A 16754-nucleotide genomic window follows, 5' to 3' on the forward strand; every position below is an offset into this window, starting at 1 on the left:
TTTATTGGCCAAATAGAATGTCCATTCATTCAACAAACATTTAGTACCTAAAATAGGCTAAATACTCCACTGAGTTTCTGAGGATATAAAACTAAGACAAGGTTCTTGCTTTTAAGGTTTCAATAATTTAGCAAGTAGGGCTGGGTGTTAAGTGCTATGATATGGATAATTTTTGAGGGTGGTAGTAACCATCATTTATAGAATTTAAGTATTGAAAATTTTATAATATTAGAGAGAAAAAAATTCACCTAAATGGAAGTATAAGTGATTCACATTTGTGTTTCTGGAAATTCATCCTGCATTGGGGAGGTACACTGGAGATTAAAGTAGCAACTAACATCCTGAGGGTTTATGAGTGTGGGCATATTATTCAAAGAGAATTTGTTTATTTCTTCAGTAGAAGGGAAATAATGAAAGATTTGTTCTCAGGATAGAACTTGGCTTTCAAAGCATAGTATTTTGGCTATCTCAGAAATCTGCATAAATGGGTAGCAAGTAAAATCATAAAATATAAATTAACTACTCTTGGGCTTCCCTGGTGGCGCAGTGGTTGAGAGTCCGCCTGCCGATGCAGGGGACACGGGTTCGTGCCCCGGTCCGGGAAGATTCCCACATGCCGTGGAGCGACTGGGCCCGTGAGCCATGGCCGTTGAGCCTGCGCGTCCGGAGCCTGTGCTCCGCAACGGGAGAGGCCACAACAGTAAGAGGCCCACATACGGCAAAAAAAAAAATTAACTACTCTTCAGCACAAAGTACTGTGCTAAGAAAACAGTTTAGAACTTTTCTCAAAATGTGAAACAGTTACCATATGACCCAGCAACTCCATTCCTAGGTCCCTACCTAGAGAAATGAAAGCATATGTCCACCCAAAGACTTATATGCAAATGTTCATACAGCATCATTCACAATAGCCAAAGACATAGAAACAGTGTAAATGTCCATCAACTGGTGAATGGATGAACAAAATGTGGATAATTCACAGGCTGGAATTCTATTTAGCAATAAAATGGAACAAAAATATTGACACCTGCTGCAGCAGATGAAACTCAAAAACTATGCTTACAGTAGAAGTCAGACACAAAAGCCTTCTGTATGATCCCATCTATATGAAATTTCCAGAAAAGGCCAATATATATAGAAATTAGATTACTGATTGCTTACACTTGGGGTTGAGAGTGAGGCAGGACTATAAGTGGAGTGAGATTTCTTTTGGCATAATGGAAATTTTCTAAAATTAAATTATAATTGTACAACTCTGTAAATATACTAAAAATCATCATATTGTACATTTAAATCAGTGAATTTTATGGTAAGTTTTGCCTAAATAAAGCTGTTAATAGTGATTTTTTAAAAAATACTGTGGTAGGTAAGCACAGGGGGTACAAGTATAAGTACAAGCCACACACTACTGTGCTAGGGGGCAGACTCACACAAAATCAAAGAGACATGGTTTATCAAACCAGAAAAACAGGGATGCACTGTGTATGAAAAATGTTTCCTTTTTAGGAGCAATTGAAATATTTGCCACTCAATTAAGCCATGCTGGAAGATATACTTGTGTTGCCAGGAATGCAGCTGGTTCTGCACATCGACATGTGAGCCTTTATGTCCAAGGTATGAAAGGTTATTTATTCATTAAAATTTTGCTGTTGTACTTTTCTAAGTCATGTTTATTCTTGACAGGTGGTACCATCTAGAGTCATAAACCACAGTAATATTTTGGGGATATGAAAGCCTGTTAGTTGTTCTTCAATAGACTAAAGAAAACATACAGATGACAAACCACACAAAACAACCCCTAAATTATTTGTCTTCTTGAATTTTTATGATCTGTTTCTGACTTTAGTCTTTTCTATGGAGTTCTTCTAATGGAACCTGGCTATAGTAACAAGACTCAAAAAATGTGATATGACCGCTATTTGCTTTTCCCTGGGACGATGAAATCACTAATATTTTGGAATTTTGAATTCAGGCATGTTTAACCTCATGGCTACTATAGACATTTATGCTACTAACTAGAACCTTTGCTTATTTCTGCTGATTGGTTCTTATAGAGCCTCCAGTCATTCAGCCTCAGCCAAGTGAACTAGCCGTCATTCTAAACAATCCCATTTTATTACCATGTGAAGCAACAGGGACTCCCAGTCCTTTCATCACTTGGCAAAAGGAAGGTATCAATGTCATCACTTCAGGTACCGTTTCAATCAAGAAAATAATGGCAATTCAGTTTTATTATTCAGAAGTCGGTATGATTTTTTAATGAAAATAAAAATTCTTCTCACTCTGCTTTTGTAACTATGATGTAGGTAGAAGCCATGCAGTTCTTCCTCGTGGTGGCTTGCAGATCTCCAGAGCTGTCAGAGAGGATGCGGGTACTTACATGTGTGTGGCTCAGAATCCAGCTGGTACAGCCTTGGGCAAAATCAAGTTAAATGTCCAAGGTACCTAAATAATAAATCTCTATGTCTTCATTGCAAAGATGCTTATGATAGTGTATATCAAAATTCATATATCTAAAGTAATGATGCCACCATAGTTCTTAATTAACATTCTTAGTTTATATTATCCTATATGTTTTTCTATTAACCTCATGAAGGAAAAAATTTAGTGCTTGGGTGTTTTGGGGCATTATTTGTATAAGAAAACTGAGGCATCTCATGATATTTTGAATTTCTGTGAACCTCTATTTGGTACTTGCATTGTAGCACATATTTAAGGTGATTTTTAAAACTATTCTCTCTGTAATACTACTTTGTATACATTACAAAATACTGGATTGTAATATCCACTTAAAAAAACATCATAAATTTTTTAAATTTTAAAGACTCACCAATAAGAGTCATGAAACAAAAAAAATAAATCATAATTGCAATTAAACCAGCTTGATGGAAAAAAATATTCTGAAGACAGTGTGGCTTCTTTCACATTTAACTTATATTTTCTTGATGTAATATTCATATCTTACATGCATTGTTTTTGTGGATCAAGACGTGACCTAGAGATGGGTTCCGAGCTGCTCAGTTTGCATGGCGGATTTGAATTTCCTTGTAGTGTGATTTTCTTATGGTGAATTAATAACTGTAGTAAAGCTTACTTACCTGCAGATTGTAAATCTAATTTATTTGTATTTTTCAACACTTCTTTAACAAGTGTTTATTGGGATAATAAGTAGAAATACATTGACCATTATAGATACGATCCTTTCCTTATAGTGTGGAGAAGGAAAAAAATGAAACTACCATATAAATGAAATTATGATAAATTCTGACATATGCTATGCAGAGGGAAAACAAAAGGCTGAGATGGAGAATAGTGGGAAAATGTGGGGACCACTTTACACTAGTGGTTAAATTAGGCTTTAACCTACTGATGGGGGTACATTGGAGCTGAGGGGGGTTACCATTGGAGCTGAGACCTGAATGATGAGCTAGGATGAGCCATGTAAAGGTAGCAGAGTGTCCAAGGAAGAGCGGGCAGCATGTGCAATGGCCCCAAGGCAGAAAAGGAGCGTGCCAGTGTGGCTGACAGTAATGAACCTGGGAAGGCTGGGAAAATGTGAAGGAGGTCAGAAGAGAAAGTGGGACCAGTGCACGGAGTGCCCGAAGGACCAGAGGAGGGGTAAGATTTCCTTCTGTGTGCAGTGTTGAAGCCTTTTAACGATTTAACCAAGACTCTTGTTTGGTTTTAGGAAGACCTCTTTTGCTGGTATATAGATAATGATTTCGAGAAAGCACAAGACTAGAGCTGGAAGAACTAGTAAAGTGCTCTAGGCATCATGTGATACGGTCTGGCTGGGAGTGCGAGTGGGTGTGTGAGTTGCAGGGGAAAATGAACAAGAAGTGGTGGATTCAAGAACTCTTTGGAGATGTAATTGCCAGGATTGCTGATTAATCAGATTGGGAGGTTAGGAAAAGAGAAGAGTTAACGATGTTTCCTGGGCTTTGGGCCTGAGCTAGAGATGGGAGATAGTGCTGTGAGGGATGCAAGGGGAGGAACTGGTTTGGGAGGAAGGAAAGCGTGACTTCTGTTTAATCATGTTAGATGTGGAAAACTATTAGAAATCCTAGCAGAGATGTCAAAAAGTGTTGAATATTTATGAATTCAGAACTCAAGGGAGAAGTATAGTCTAAGATATAAATTTGGAAGTAATCAGGGTATTTCAGTCTATAAGACTGGATGAGAATTTGGACCGAAAATATCTTAAGGACAAAGCCCCAGGACTCTGCATTGTTAAGAGGTCTGCGAAAAGAGAGAACACTGGAAAAGAATACAAAGGAGAGGGAAGAGATGACAGAGGAAAACTAGATGGAGGCTAGGAGAGGACAGTGTTTCAAGAAGGGAGTAGACAGCTTTTTTAATGCAAGCGAAAGGTCAGTTAGGATGATGACCAAGAAATATTCATCGGTTTTGGCAACACTGAGGTCATAGAAAAGAATTAGTGAGGGTTTTTCCCTTCACTAATTGATTAAAACTATTGATATGAAAAAAAGAAACACTTTTATTCAAAAAAGAAAAAGAAACACTTTGAACAATTAACAGCATTTCAATATTCCAAAATGGGAAAATGTGGGGACCACTTTACACTAGTGGTTAAAGTAAGCTTTAACAACTACTTGTTGGTGGGGAGGATACTATTGGAGCTGAGGCGGGTACCACTGGAGCTGAGACCTGAATGATGAGCTAGGATGAGCCATGTAAAAGTAGCAGAGTGTCCAAGGAAGAGAGGACAGCATGTGCAATAGCCCCAAGGCAGGAAAGGGTAAGAAAAGCTCAGTAGAATATCCTTAGTGTAATCTATTGTAAACACTAGGAATCTATTGTAAACACTAGGAAGAGAAATCCTAATCATAAGCCCTTCCACCATTTTCTGAAGAAGTGGAAAGAGTTCTATCTATATACCGTCAACCCTTGACCAACACAGTTTGAACCGTGCAAGTCCACTTATACGAGGATTTTTTTTCAGTAGTAAATACCACGTTACTGTACAATCCAAGGTTGGTTGAATCTGCAGATGCAAAAACCACAGATACAGAGGAGACAAGGATACAGAGGGCCAACTATGAGTTATATTGATTTTCGGTAGCACACAGGGTCGTCATCCCTAACCCTTGCGTTGTTCAAGGGTTAATTGTAATTCTTTTCCATATTCTACTTCTTTATTCCTTTATCCATTAACAAAATACCTTGTTAAATATGGCCACTGTATATGAGATCATAAGCACTGTAGGAAACACATGAATAAAAGGATCTTTGAGCAGGTGAACAATTTCCAAACCTTGAAGGGGTCTATTTTGGAAGTTTTAAGTAGCTGATGAATCACAATACATGTATGTTAAAGAAAATACCTCTGTCAACACAGTCTAAGTTTTCTAGACATGAAATCCCTCATGAGTACATGTTTATATCCTTATTCAAAATTGATTATCATTTATATTTGTTAACTAGATAGAGAATAATTTTCTACAATGGGTTCAATGAATTTTCTTTTCCAACGCAAACAAGCTATAGCAATCCTTTGGTGATGATATGGTAACGTCAGGGCTTTGTTTCTTGTCAATGTGACTTCACTTTGCTAGAGTAATACTGTAGTGTGTAAATGGTACATTCCTGCTTTTAAGATAACATTCAAACCTTGTATCTTTTAGTTCCTCCAGTCATTAGCCCCCATCCTAAGGAATATATCATTGCTGTGGATAAGCCCATCATGCTACCCTGTGAGGCAGATGGCCTCCCACCACCTGACATTACGTGGCATAAAGATGGGCATGTAATTATGGAATCAATCCGCCAGCACGTCCTCAGCTCTGGAGCTCTGCAAATAGCATTTGCTCAGCCTGGTGATGCTGGCCAGTACACGTGCACAGCAGCTAATGTGGCAGGATCAAGCAGCACGAGCACCAAGCTCACTGTCCATGGTAGGTGGTTTAGCATAAATCATTTTTAGTGTGCTACATTACCATGGCAAAGAAAAAAAACACCAGGAAAAAAAATACGATGAAAATCAAAACAATGTAAAACAGTAATGAAGAGTGGAGTGTGTGTGTTCAATGTGGTATGTAGGTACGCTTGCCCTTCAGATATGTTTTTGGTAGGCTATGTTTATTCGTGTGTGCACATATGTGTGTGACAAAGAGAGATTTTATTAATAAAGCCAGGATAATTAATGTGTTGCCAATCCCCTCATAATGTGATTATTGGGATCTTTAATTTGGCTTATGAAGAGTCCATTTGTTTTGTTATTCTTATGCTTTACTTTTCAAGTTGCAAGTCATCTTGGCTCAAAACTAATCACCATGTGACCTACGTTATAGATGTAATGTGAATCTAATGAGAATTGGAGATCTATTTGATTCATTATTTTAAAGTATGTAGCAAAATATTTACAGGTATATTTGAATAATAGAAAAAATACCATTTTTTCCTTTGCATTCAGACAACTAACAAAATACCTAAAGATCAGCATTGAAATATTTTAGTTATTTTGTTATTTTTTTAATTGTATACTTTTAAGACTAAAGGTAGAATACCTATTAATATCAGTGGTAAGAAACAATAAGTAAATTAAACTATTTCCAACTACTATTTTCAGAGGTAACTCTTGTTTTAATGATGAGTTTCTACTTTTTCCCTTTTTAAAAAATTTGTGAAAGCTGTTTTTTATCTTTCAGGTGTATTTGAATTTTCTACAGTTTTATACCTGCTCTCAGTTAATATAATTGAACTAATTAATACACATTAGTCCTTTAGTTTCAAGTAAATAATATTCCTTCTTTCAAGTGTTCGTAGAAAATTTACCAAAATTGACCATATACTAAACAACAAAGAAATTGTTAATAATAATTTAAAAGTATAGGCCACAATTCCTGCCCACAATGCAATAAAGCTAGAAATGTGTAATGAACTTTTAATGCCAAAACCCCAACCCCAGCCATATTAAAAAATACCATTCTAGTCAACAAGTAGGTCAAAGAATATGGTTTTATTTTCAGATTATTTAGAAAATAATAAAAATAAGGACACCACATATCAAAATGTATGGTGTGTGGCCAAACTATAATCAAATATAAAATCACAGCCTTAAAATTCTCATTTTGAAAAAGAATGAATTTAAGTAAATGTACTAATGCTGCAACTTTGTAACCATTAGAAGAGTTGAAGTATAAACTCCGAGGAAACCAGGATAAAGGAGATAATAAAAATATAGCATATATTAATGAAAACTGAATATTTGTGACATACCATTCAGCAAAATAGATTTTTGATTTTCCGTATTATCTGTTGTTTATGCATATAATCATTCACATAATCTTTGCATATTTACTCATAGAATGATAAAAAAATAATTTTTGCTGAAACCAATTGTTCTAAAAAATGTCATTAAGATTGATCCATTTCTCAGCAATGTATTTGAATAATTCCAAAATTTATTGTTTTGTGGGAAGTGTATTTTTAATTTTTGTTTTTGTTCTTATTAGTCATCCATTTTATACACATCAGTGTATACATGTCAATCCCAGTCGCCCAATTCATCACACCACCACCACCACCACCACCCCACAGGCTTCCTCCCTTGATGTCCATACGATTTTTTTCTCTACTTCTGTGTCTCAATTTCTGCTCTGCAAACTGGTTCATCTGTTCCATTTTCTAGGATCCACATATATGTGTTAATATACGATATTTGTTTTTCTCTTTCTGACTTACTTCACTCTGTATGACAGTCTGTAGATGCATCCACGTCTCTACAAATGACCCAATTTTGTTCCTTTTTATGGCTGAGTAATATCCCATTGTATATATATACCACATCTTGTTTATCCATTCGTCTGTCGATGGGCATTTAGGTTGCTTCTATGACCTGGCTATTGTAAATAGTGCTGCAGTGAACACTGGGGTGCATGTGTCTTTTTTTTTTTTTTTTTTTTTTTTTGCGGTACGTGGGTCTCTCACTGTTGTGGCCTCTCCCGTTGTGGAGCGCAGGCTCAGCAGCCATGGCTCATGGGCCCAGCCGCTCCGCAGCATGTGGGATCTTCCCGGACCGGGGCACGAACCCACGTTCCCTGCATCGGCAGGCGGACTCTCAACCACTGCGCCACCAGGGAAGCCCCATGTGTCTTTTTGAATTATGGTTTTCTCTGGGTATATGTACAGTAGTGGGATTGCTGGGTCATGCGGTAATTCTATTTTTAGTTCTTTAAGGAACCTCCGTACTGTTCTCCATAGCGGCTGTATCAATTTACATTCCCACCAAGAGTGCAAGAGGGTTCCCTTTTCTCCACACCCTCTCCAGCATTTGCTGTTTGTAGATTTTCTGATGATGCCCATTCTAACTGGTGTGAGGGGGTGCCTCACTGTAGTTTTGATTTGCATTTCTCTAATAATTAGTGATGTTGAGCAGCTTTTCATGTGCTTCTTGGCCATCTGTATGTCTTCTTTGGAGAAATGTCTATTTAGGTCTTCTGCCCATTTTTGTTTTGGGTTGTTTGTATTTTTAATATTGAGCTGCATGAGCTGTTTATATATTTTGGGGATTAATCCTTTGTCCGATGATTCATTTACAAATACTTTTGTCCCCTACTGAGGGTTGTCTTTTCATCTTGTTTATGGTTTCCTTTGCGGTGCAAAAGCTTTGAAGTTTCATTAGGTTCCATTTGTTTATTTTTGTTTTTATTTCCATTACTGTAGGAGTTGGATCAAAAAAGATCTTGCTGTGATTTATGTCAAAGAGTGTTCTTCCTATGTTTTCCTCAAAGAGTTTTACAGTGTCCGGTGTTACATTTAGGTCTCTAATCCATTTTGAGTTTATTTTTGTGTATGGTGTTAGGGAGTGTTCTAATTTCATTCTTTTATATTAGTGTCCAGTTTTCCCAGCACCACTTATTGAAGGGACCGTCTCTTCTCCATTGTATATCCTTGCCTCCTTTGTGATAGGTTAGTTGACCATAGGCGCATGGGTTTGTTTCGGGGCTTTCTATCCTGTTCCATTGATCTATATTTCTGTTTTTGTGCCAGTACCATACTGTCTAGATGACTGTAGCTTTGTAGTATAGTCTGAAGTCAGGGAGTCTGATTCCTCCAGCTCCGTTTTTTTCCCTCAAATCTGCTTTGGCTATTTGCAGTCTTTTGTGTCTCCATACAAATTTTAAGATTTTTTTGTTCTACTTCTGTAAAAAATGCCATTGGTAATTTGATAGGGATTGCATTGACTCTGTAGATTGCTTTTGGTAATACATTCATTTTCACAATATTGATTCTTCCAATCCAAGAACATGGTATATCTCTCCATCTGTTGGTATCATCTTTAATTTCTTTCATCAGTGTCTTATAGTTTTCTTCATACAGGTCTTTTGTCTCCCTAGGTAGGTTTCTTCCTAGGTATTTTATTCTTTTGGTTGCAATGGTAAATAGGAGTGTCACCTTAATATCTCTTTCAGATTTTTCATCATTAGTGTATAAGAATGCAAGAGATTTCTGTGCATTAATTTTGTATCGTGCAACTTTACCAGATTCATTGATTAGCTCTAGTAGTTTTCTGGTGGCACCTTTAGGATTCTCTATGTATAGTATCATGTCATCTGCAAACAGTGACAATTTTGCTTCTTCTTTTACAGCTTGTATTCCTTTTATTTCTTTTTCTTCTCTGATTGCCATAGCTATCCAAAACTATATTGAATAATAGTGGTGAGAGTGGACATCCTTGTCTTATTCCTGATCTTAGATGCAATGCTTTCAGTTTTTCACCATTGAGAATGATGTTTGCTCTGGGTTTGTTGTATATGGCCTTTATTATGTTGAAGTAGGTTCCCTCTATGCCCACTTTCTGGAGAGTTTTTATCATAAACGGGTGTTGAATTTTGTCAAAAGCTTTTTCTGCATCTATTGAGATGATCATATGGTTTTTATTCTTCAATTTGTTAATATGGTGTGTCACATTGATTGATTTGCCTATATTGAAGAATCACTGCATCTCTCGGATAATCTCACTTAATCATGGTGTATGATCCTTTTAATGTGTTGTTGGATTCTGTTTGCTACTATTTTGTTGAGGATTTTTGCATCTATATTCATCAGTGATACTGGTCTGTAATTTTCTATTTTGTAGTGTCTTTGTTTGGTTTTGGTATCAGGGTGATGGTGGCCTCACAGAATGAGTTTGGGAGTGTTCCTTCCTCTGCAATTTTTTTTTTTTTTTTTTTTTTTTTTTTTTTGTGGTACGCAGGCCTCTCACCTCTGTGGCCTCTCCCGCTGCGGAGCACAGGCTCACGGGCCCAGCTCACGGGCCCAGCTCACGGGCCCAGCCGCTCCGCGGCATGTGGGATCTTCCCGGACCGGGGCACGAACCCGTGTCCCCTGCATCGGCAGGCGGACTCTCAACCACTGCGCCACCAGGGAAGCCCCCTCTGCAATTTTTTGGAAGAGTTTGAGAAGGATGGGTGTTAGCTCTTCTCTAAATGTTTGATAGAATTCACCTGTGAAGCCATCTGGTCCTGGACTTTTGTTTCTTGGAAGAATTTTAATCACAGTTTCAATTTCATTACTTGTGGTTGGTCTGTTCATATTTTCTGTTTCTTCCTGGTTCAGTCTTGGACATTATACCTTTCTAAGAATTTGTCCATTTCTTCCAGGTTGTCCATTTTATTGGCATAGAGTTGCTTGTAGTAGTCTCTTAGTATGCTTTGTATTTCTGCGGTGTCTGTTGTAACTTCTCCTTTTTCATTTCTAATTTTATTGAGTTGAGTCCTTTCCCTCGATGAGTCTGGGTAATGGTTTATCAATTTTCTTTATCTTCTCAAAGAACCAGCTTTTAGTTTTATTGATCTTTGCTATTTTCTTTGCTTCTATTTCATTTATTTCTGATCTGATCTTTATGATATCTTTCCTTCTGCTAACTTTGGGTTTTGTTTGTCCTTCTTTCTCTAGGTCCTTTAGGTGTCAGGTTACATTATTTATTTGAGATGTTTCTTGTTTCTTGAGGTAGGCTTGTATAGCTATAAACTTCCCTCTTAGAACTGCTTTTGCTGCATCCCATAGGTTTTGGATCGTCATGTTTTCACTGTCATTTGTCTGTAGGCATTTTTTGATTTCCTCTTTGATTTCTTCAGTGATCTCTTGGTTATTTAGTAATGTATTGTTTAGCCTCCATGTGTTTGTGTTTTTTACATTTATTTTCCCTGTAATTGATTTCAAATCTCATAGTGTTGTGGTCAGAAAAGATGCTTGATATGATTTCAATTTTCTTAAATTTACTGAGGCTTTATTTGTGACCCAAGATGTGATCCTGGAGAATATTCTATGCGCACTTGAGAAGAAAGTGTAATCTACTGTTTTTGGATGGAAAGTCCTATGAATATCAATTAAATCTATCTGGTCTGTTGTGTCATTTACAGCTTGTGTTTCCTTATTAATTATCTGTTCAGATGATCTGTCCATTGGTGTAAATGAGGTGTTAAAGTCCCCCACTGTTATTGTGTTACTGTTGATATCCTTTTTTAGAGCTGTTTGCATTTGCCTTATGTATTGAGGTGCTCCTATGTTGGGTGCATATATATTTATAACTGTTATATCTTCTTCTTGGATTGATCACTTGATCGTTACGTAGTGTCCTTCCTTGTCTCTTGTAACATTCTTTATTTTAAAGTCTATTTTATCTGATATGAGAATTGCTACTCCAGCTTTCTTTTCATTTCCATTTGCATGGAATATCTTTTTCCATCCCCTCACTTTCAGTCTGTATGTGTCCCTAGGTCTGAAGTGCATCTCTTGTAGACAGCATATATATGGGTCTTGTTTTTGTATCCATTCAGCAAGCCTGTGTCTTTTGGTTGGAGCACTTAATCCATTCACTTTTAAGGAAATTATTGATATGTATGTTCCTATTGCCATTTTTTTAATTGTTTTGGGTTTGTTTTTGTAGGTCCTTTTCTTCTCTTGTGTTTCCCACTTAGAGAGGTTCCTTTAGCATTTGTTGTAGAGCTGGTTTGGTGGTGTTGAATTCTCTTAGTTCTTGCTTGTCTGTAAAGCTTTTGATTTCTCCATCGAATCTAAATGAGATCCTTGCCGGGTAGAGTAATCTTGGTTCTGGTTCTTCCCTTTCATCACTTTAAGTATATCATGCCAGTCCCTTCTGGCTTGTAGAGTTTCTGCTGAGAAATCAGCTGTTAACATTATGAGAGTTCCCTTGTGTATTATTTGTCATTTCTCCCTTGCTGCTTTCAGTCATTTTTCTTTGTCTTTAATTTTTGCCAGTTTGATTACTATGTGTCTCAGCGTATTTCTCCTTGGGTTTATCCTGTATGGGACTCTCTGTGCTTCCTGGACTTGGTGGCTATTTCCTTTCCCATGTTAGGGAAATTTTCAACTATAATCTCTTGAAATATTTTCTCGGGTCCTTTCTCTTTCTCTTCTCCTTTTGGGACCCCTATGATGCGAATGTTGTTGCATTTAATGTTGTCCCAGAGGTCTCTTAGGCTGTCTTCAATTGTTTTCATTCTTTTTTCTTTACTGTGTTCAGCAGCAGTGAATTCCACCATTCTGTCTTCCAGGTCACTTACCCGTTCTTCTGCCTCAGTTATTCTGCTATTGATTCCTTCTAGTATAGTTTTCATTTCAGTTATTCTATTGTTCATCTGTGTTTGTTTGTTCTTTAATTCTTCTAGGGTTTTGTTAAACATTTCTTGCATCTTCTCGATCTTTGCCTCCATTCTTTTTCCAAGGTCCTGGATCATCTTCACTATCATTATTCTGAATTCTTTTTCTGGAAGATTGCCTGTCTCCATTTCATTAGTTGTTTTTCTGCGGTTTTATCTTGTTCCTTCATCTGGTACATAGCCCTCTGTCTTTTCATCTGTCTGTCTTTCTGTGAATGTGGTTTTTGTCCCACAGGCTGCAGGATTGTAATTCTTCTTGCTTCTGCTGTCTGCCCTCTTGTGGATGAGGCTATCTCAGAGGCTTGTGGAAGTTTCCTGATGGGAGGGACTGGTGGTTGATAGAGCTCAATAAATCTTTAATCTGCTTGTCTGCTGATGGGTGGGGCTGGGTTCCCTCCCTGTTGGTTGTTTGGTCTGAAATGACCCAACACTGGAGCCTATCCGGGCTCTTTGGTGGGGCTTATGGCAGACTCTGGGAGGGCTCACGCCAAGGAATACTTCCCACAACTTCTGCTGCCAGTGTCCTTGTCCCTTGGTGAGCCACAGGTGCCCCCCGCCTCTACAGGAGACCCTCCACCACTAGCAGGTAGGTCTGGTTCAGTCTCCTGTGGGGCCACTGCTCCTTCCCCTGGGTCCCGATGCGCACACTACTTTGTGTGTGCCCTCCAAGAGTGGAGTCTCTGTTTCCCCCAGTCCTGTCAAAGTCCTGCAATCAAATCTCACTAGCCTTCACAATCTGATTCTCTAGGAATTCCTCCTCCCGTTGCCGGACCCCCAGGTTGGTAAGCCTGACATGGGGCTCAGAACCTTCACTCCAGTAGGTGGACTTCTGTGGTATAGTTGTTCTCCAGTTTGTGAGTCACCCACCCAGCGGTTATGGGATTTGATTTTATTGTGATAGCACCCTGCCTGCCGTCTCATTTCAGCGTCTCCTTTGTCTTTGCATGTGGGGTATCTTTTTTGGTGAGTTCCCATGTCTTCCTGTCAGTGATTGTTCGGCAATTAGTTGTGATTCCAGTGCTCTTGCAAGAGGGAGTGAGCACACGTCCTTCTACTTTGCCGTCTTGAACCAATCTCTATTTTTACTTTTTGAGCCAAGTATTCTTAATATTTTTTATGCCTTTCTTTTTTTTTTTTTTTTTTTTTTTTTAATTTTTTTTATTTATTTATTTGCGGTACGCGGGCCTCTCACTGCTGTGGCCTCTCCCGTTGCGGAGCACAGGCTCCAGATGCGCAGGCTCAGCGGCCATGGCTCACGGGCCCAGCCGCTCCACGGCATGTAGGATCTTCCCGGACCAGGGCACGAACCCGTGTCCCCTGCATCGGCAGGCGGACTCCCAACCACTGTGCCACCAGGGAAGCCCCTATGCCTTTCTTTTAGAAGTGAATATTCTTAGTTCCAAGTTCACTAAAGTATTTGTTAGTACCCTGAAATAGTCAATTGTCCTTTCTATATTGCCTAAATTCTATTTCAGAAAAATTTGAGGCAAAGGCAGTATTTGCACAGAATTATGAAATCACTGTAAAAATTTCTCTGTGACAGTATAAAAACTGAATTAAATGTCTTTTCTGGTTTTACTTGCATTTGTTGTAACACATGTGAAATATTGCAATAAATAGTTTTTTCTTTAGCACTTTGTGATATTTAATATGGGGTGGGTATTTTACAGTGTCTTTAACTAGGGACTTTTATTAGTCTATCCTCACGAGATCTCTGTGATACAAATCTAGCAATTATACAACTATAGAAGCATCTTTGGTTTTAGTTGCTCTTGTTCATTTTACTTCACTGCGATAAGCAAAAGAAACTCAAGTAAGGAAAAGTCAGGAAGTCAAATAAAATCTAAATATTTCTCACCAGTTCTGTCATTTTTTCAGAAATTGATATTCAACAAGTACAGATGCATTAGGATTCTTGCTAGAATCAAAAATATGGATTGCTTTCATAGTAAGAAACAAGTAAACGGCTTGATAAATTTTGTTAGTATTTCTAGCAAGTTACCCTCAAGAAAGTCTATTGTGTGTTAATTTTCAGTGTGAATAAAGATATTATTGAATTCAACATCCTGAATACCTATCATTTTTAAACTCTTCATAGTACCACCTAGAATTCAAAGTACAGAAGTACATTACACCGTCAATGAGAATTCACAAGCCGTTCTTCCATGCGTGGCTGATGGAATCCCCACACCAGCAATTAACTGGAAAAAAGACAATGTTCTTTTGGCTAACTTGTTAGGAAAACACACTGTCGAACCCTATGGGGAGCTCATTCTGGAAAATGTTGTGGTAAGTTTAATAGACACGAATAGATACATTAAGCCAGATTATTAATTCACCTTTTTACATCTAGTGACTTAGCTTGGAAATGTATTTTTTAATAATGAATGAAAGAAAGTACTCCTATAAATTCAGGTCAAAAAATTAATTTTACACATATTTCATTTTATGTCCCCGAGAATAGTATTTAGCAGATCGTGAGAACTCATAAGTGGCCTCCTTCTAAAATTATTTTATTTTTGTGGAAATCTGTGTTTATCAGGAAAAATTCTAAGCCTCTGTTATATTCCATGTTTGTAACGATGCATGAGGATGGTTAGAAGAGTAGAGATGTAAGAATATCTGATGTATTATTAAGCAAATACAAAAAGCAGGCTTTTTGCTCTTTTCAGGTTTTTAAATAACTCTTAGTCTTAGGGATCAGTGTAGGCTGGGGTTTTTGAATATTCTTAGGTGGTACTTCGCCAGTCTGCAAAATTGTAGCTATGGGAAGCATCTCAGTTTTTCAGTGTGAGCCCACTTGAAGAGGAATCTGTATCTATGCATACCACATGACTTTTAAAAAAATTACCATGTGGTTTGAGAGTATCAACACTTGGTACTAACTATTAAACATGATTAAAATGTGAATCACTTTCAGAGCTTTTGTGCCTATCTTATTCCTTTTCATTACCCTTCAAAGTGCCTAAATTTCATTACAAAGTCTTCATAGAATTAAATTTGAACAAATTAAAATGATAAATTCATCACATTCACTTCACAGTATAATTTCAGCCTTTAGCCAGACTCCTGGAATTACCAGATAAATAGCTCTAGTGATAGGTTAACTCTGTCTCATGTGCTATTGGAAATTGTATTTATTCAAATCTAAGTTTCCATCAATTCTAAGATGCACCAATATTTTATGTGCCACTAAGACAAAAATATATAGTCAAGTAAACTAGAGAAGATCATCAATTTTTAAGTTGTATCCCAAATTCAGAGATATTAAAAGTTAAAACTATGGATTTTAGAATTGATAAAATAAGGATAAATTTGTTTGCTTATTTGTTTAAGCTGGTAAATATCTCCAGTAAGGAATACTCCCAGTTTCGAGAATGTTGAATTAGGCCCCTTAATCACTCTTAGACCTGAAGAAATTAAGTAAGAAAAGTTTAGACTTTTAGTGAGACAGTGACTCAGATACATTAAGAAATATATCAACAGTAAGGTAGCTTATAAAAACTGGATGAAGGACACAAATGATAAGAAGTCTATTTGTGAATAATATGTGCAATCCAGATTTTCAAAAGCTTTACTTCCATAAAATCCTTGATTTTAAACTTAAGTTCTTATAACCTGGGAATTTTAAGAATAGCTAAGTGGTGTCAGAGTGGGGAGACCTTTACATGGAATATGATTTATTCCTGTTTGCCTTTAAAAAAATTAGTATACAACCAACCAAATTTAGATTATATCTATAATGAGTAATTACAGTTTTTATGCTGCATTTCCAATCAGTTTTTTGATGCTTCAATGCAAAAGAAGAAAAAGTCTGTAATATGGACCTTAACGCAATCAGAAGCATTCAGTCATTAATTCAACAAATATTTATTTATCAGTGTGATCAACACTGATTTAGGCACTGGGAATAAATACATCAGGGAACAAAGGAATCAAAGATCCTTGCCCTCGTGGAGTTTATTTCTAGAGGAGGGAGATAGACAATAAAAATAAACAATGTATTGTTTCATACCAGTTGCCAAAAGAAAACAACTGGTATGAAAAGTAAAAGAAGAGCAGGGTAAAGGGGATCAGAAGTTGGAGGAGTACAGGTTACATTTTTTT

At 37.2% G+C, this 16754-nt stretch overlaps 1 protein-coding gene across 1 annotated transcript in view; it reads left to right on the forward strand.

Annotated features, from left to right (window-relative positions):
- HMCN1 (hemicentin 1) overlaps nucleotides 1-16754 on the forward strand; it is a 521707-nt gene that overhangs the window by 411639 nt on the left and 93314 nt on the right. The window contains exons 78-82 of the mRNA XM_032606174.1: nucleotides 1507-1614; nucleotides 2055-2192; nucleotides 2307-2441; nucleotides 5646-5915; nucleotides 14746-14936. Of these exons, the coding sequence (XP_032462065.1) occupies nucleotides 1507-1614; nucleotides 2055-2192; nucleotides 2307-2441; nucleotides 5646-5915; nucleotides 14746-14936 (842 nt within the window). The remainder of the gene's footprint in view (nucleotides 1-1506; nucleotides 1615-2054; nucleotides 2193-2306; nucleotides 2442-5645; nucleotides 5916-14745; nucleotides 14937-16754) is intronic.

The sequence above is a fragment of the Phocoena sinus genome, chromosome 1, assembly GCF_008692025.1.
Source record: "Phocoena sinus isolate mPhoSin1 chromosome 1, mPhoSin1.pri, whole genome shotgun sequence".
Taxonomy (NCBI): domain Eukaryota; kingdom Metazoa; phylum Chordata; class Mammalia; order Artiodactyla; family Phocoenidae; genus Phocoena; species Phocoena sinus.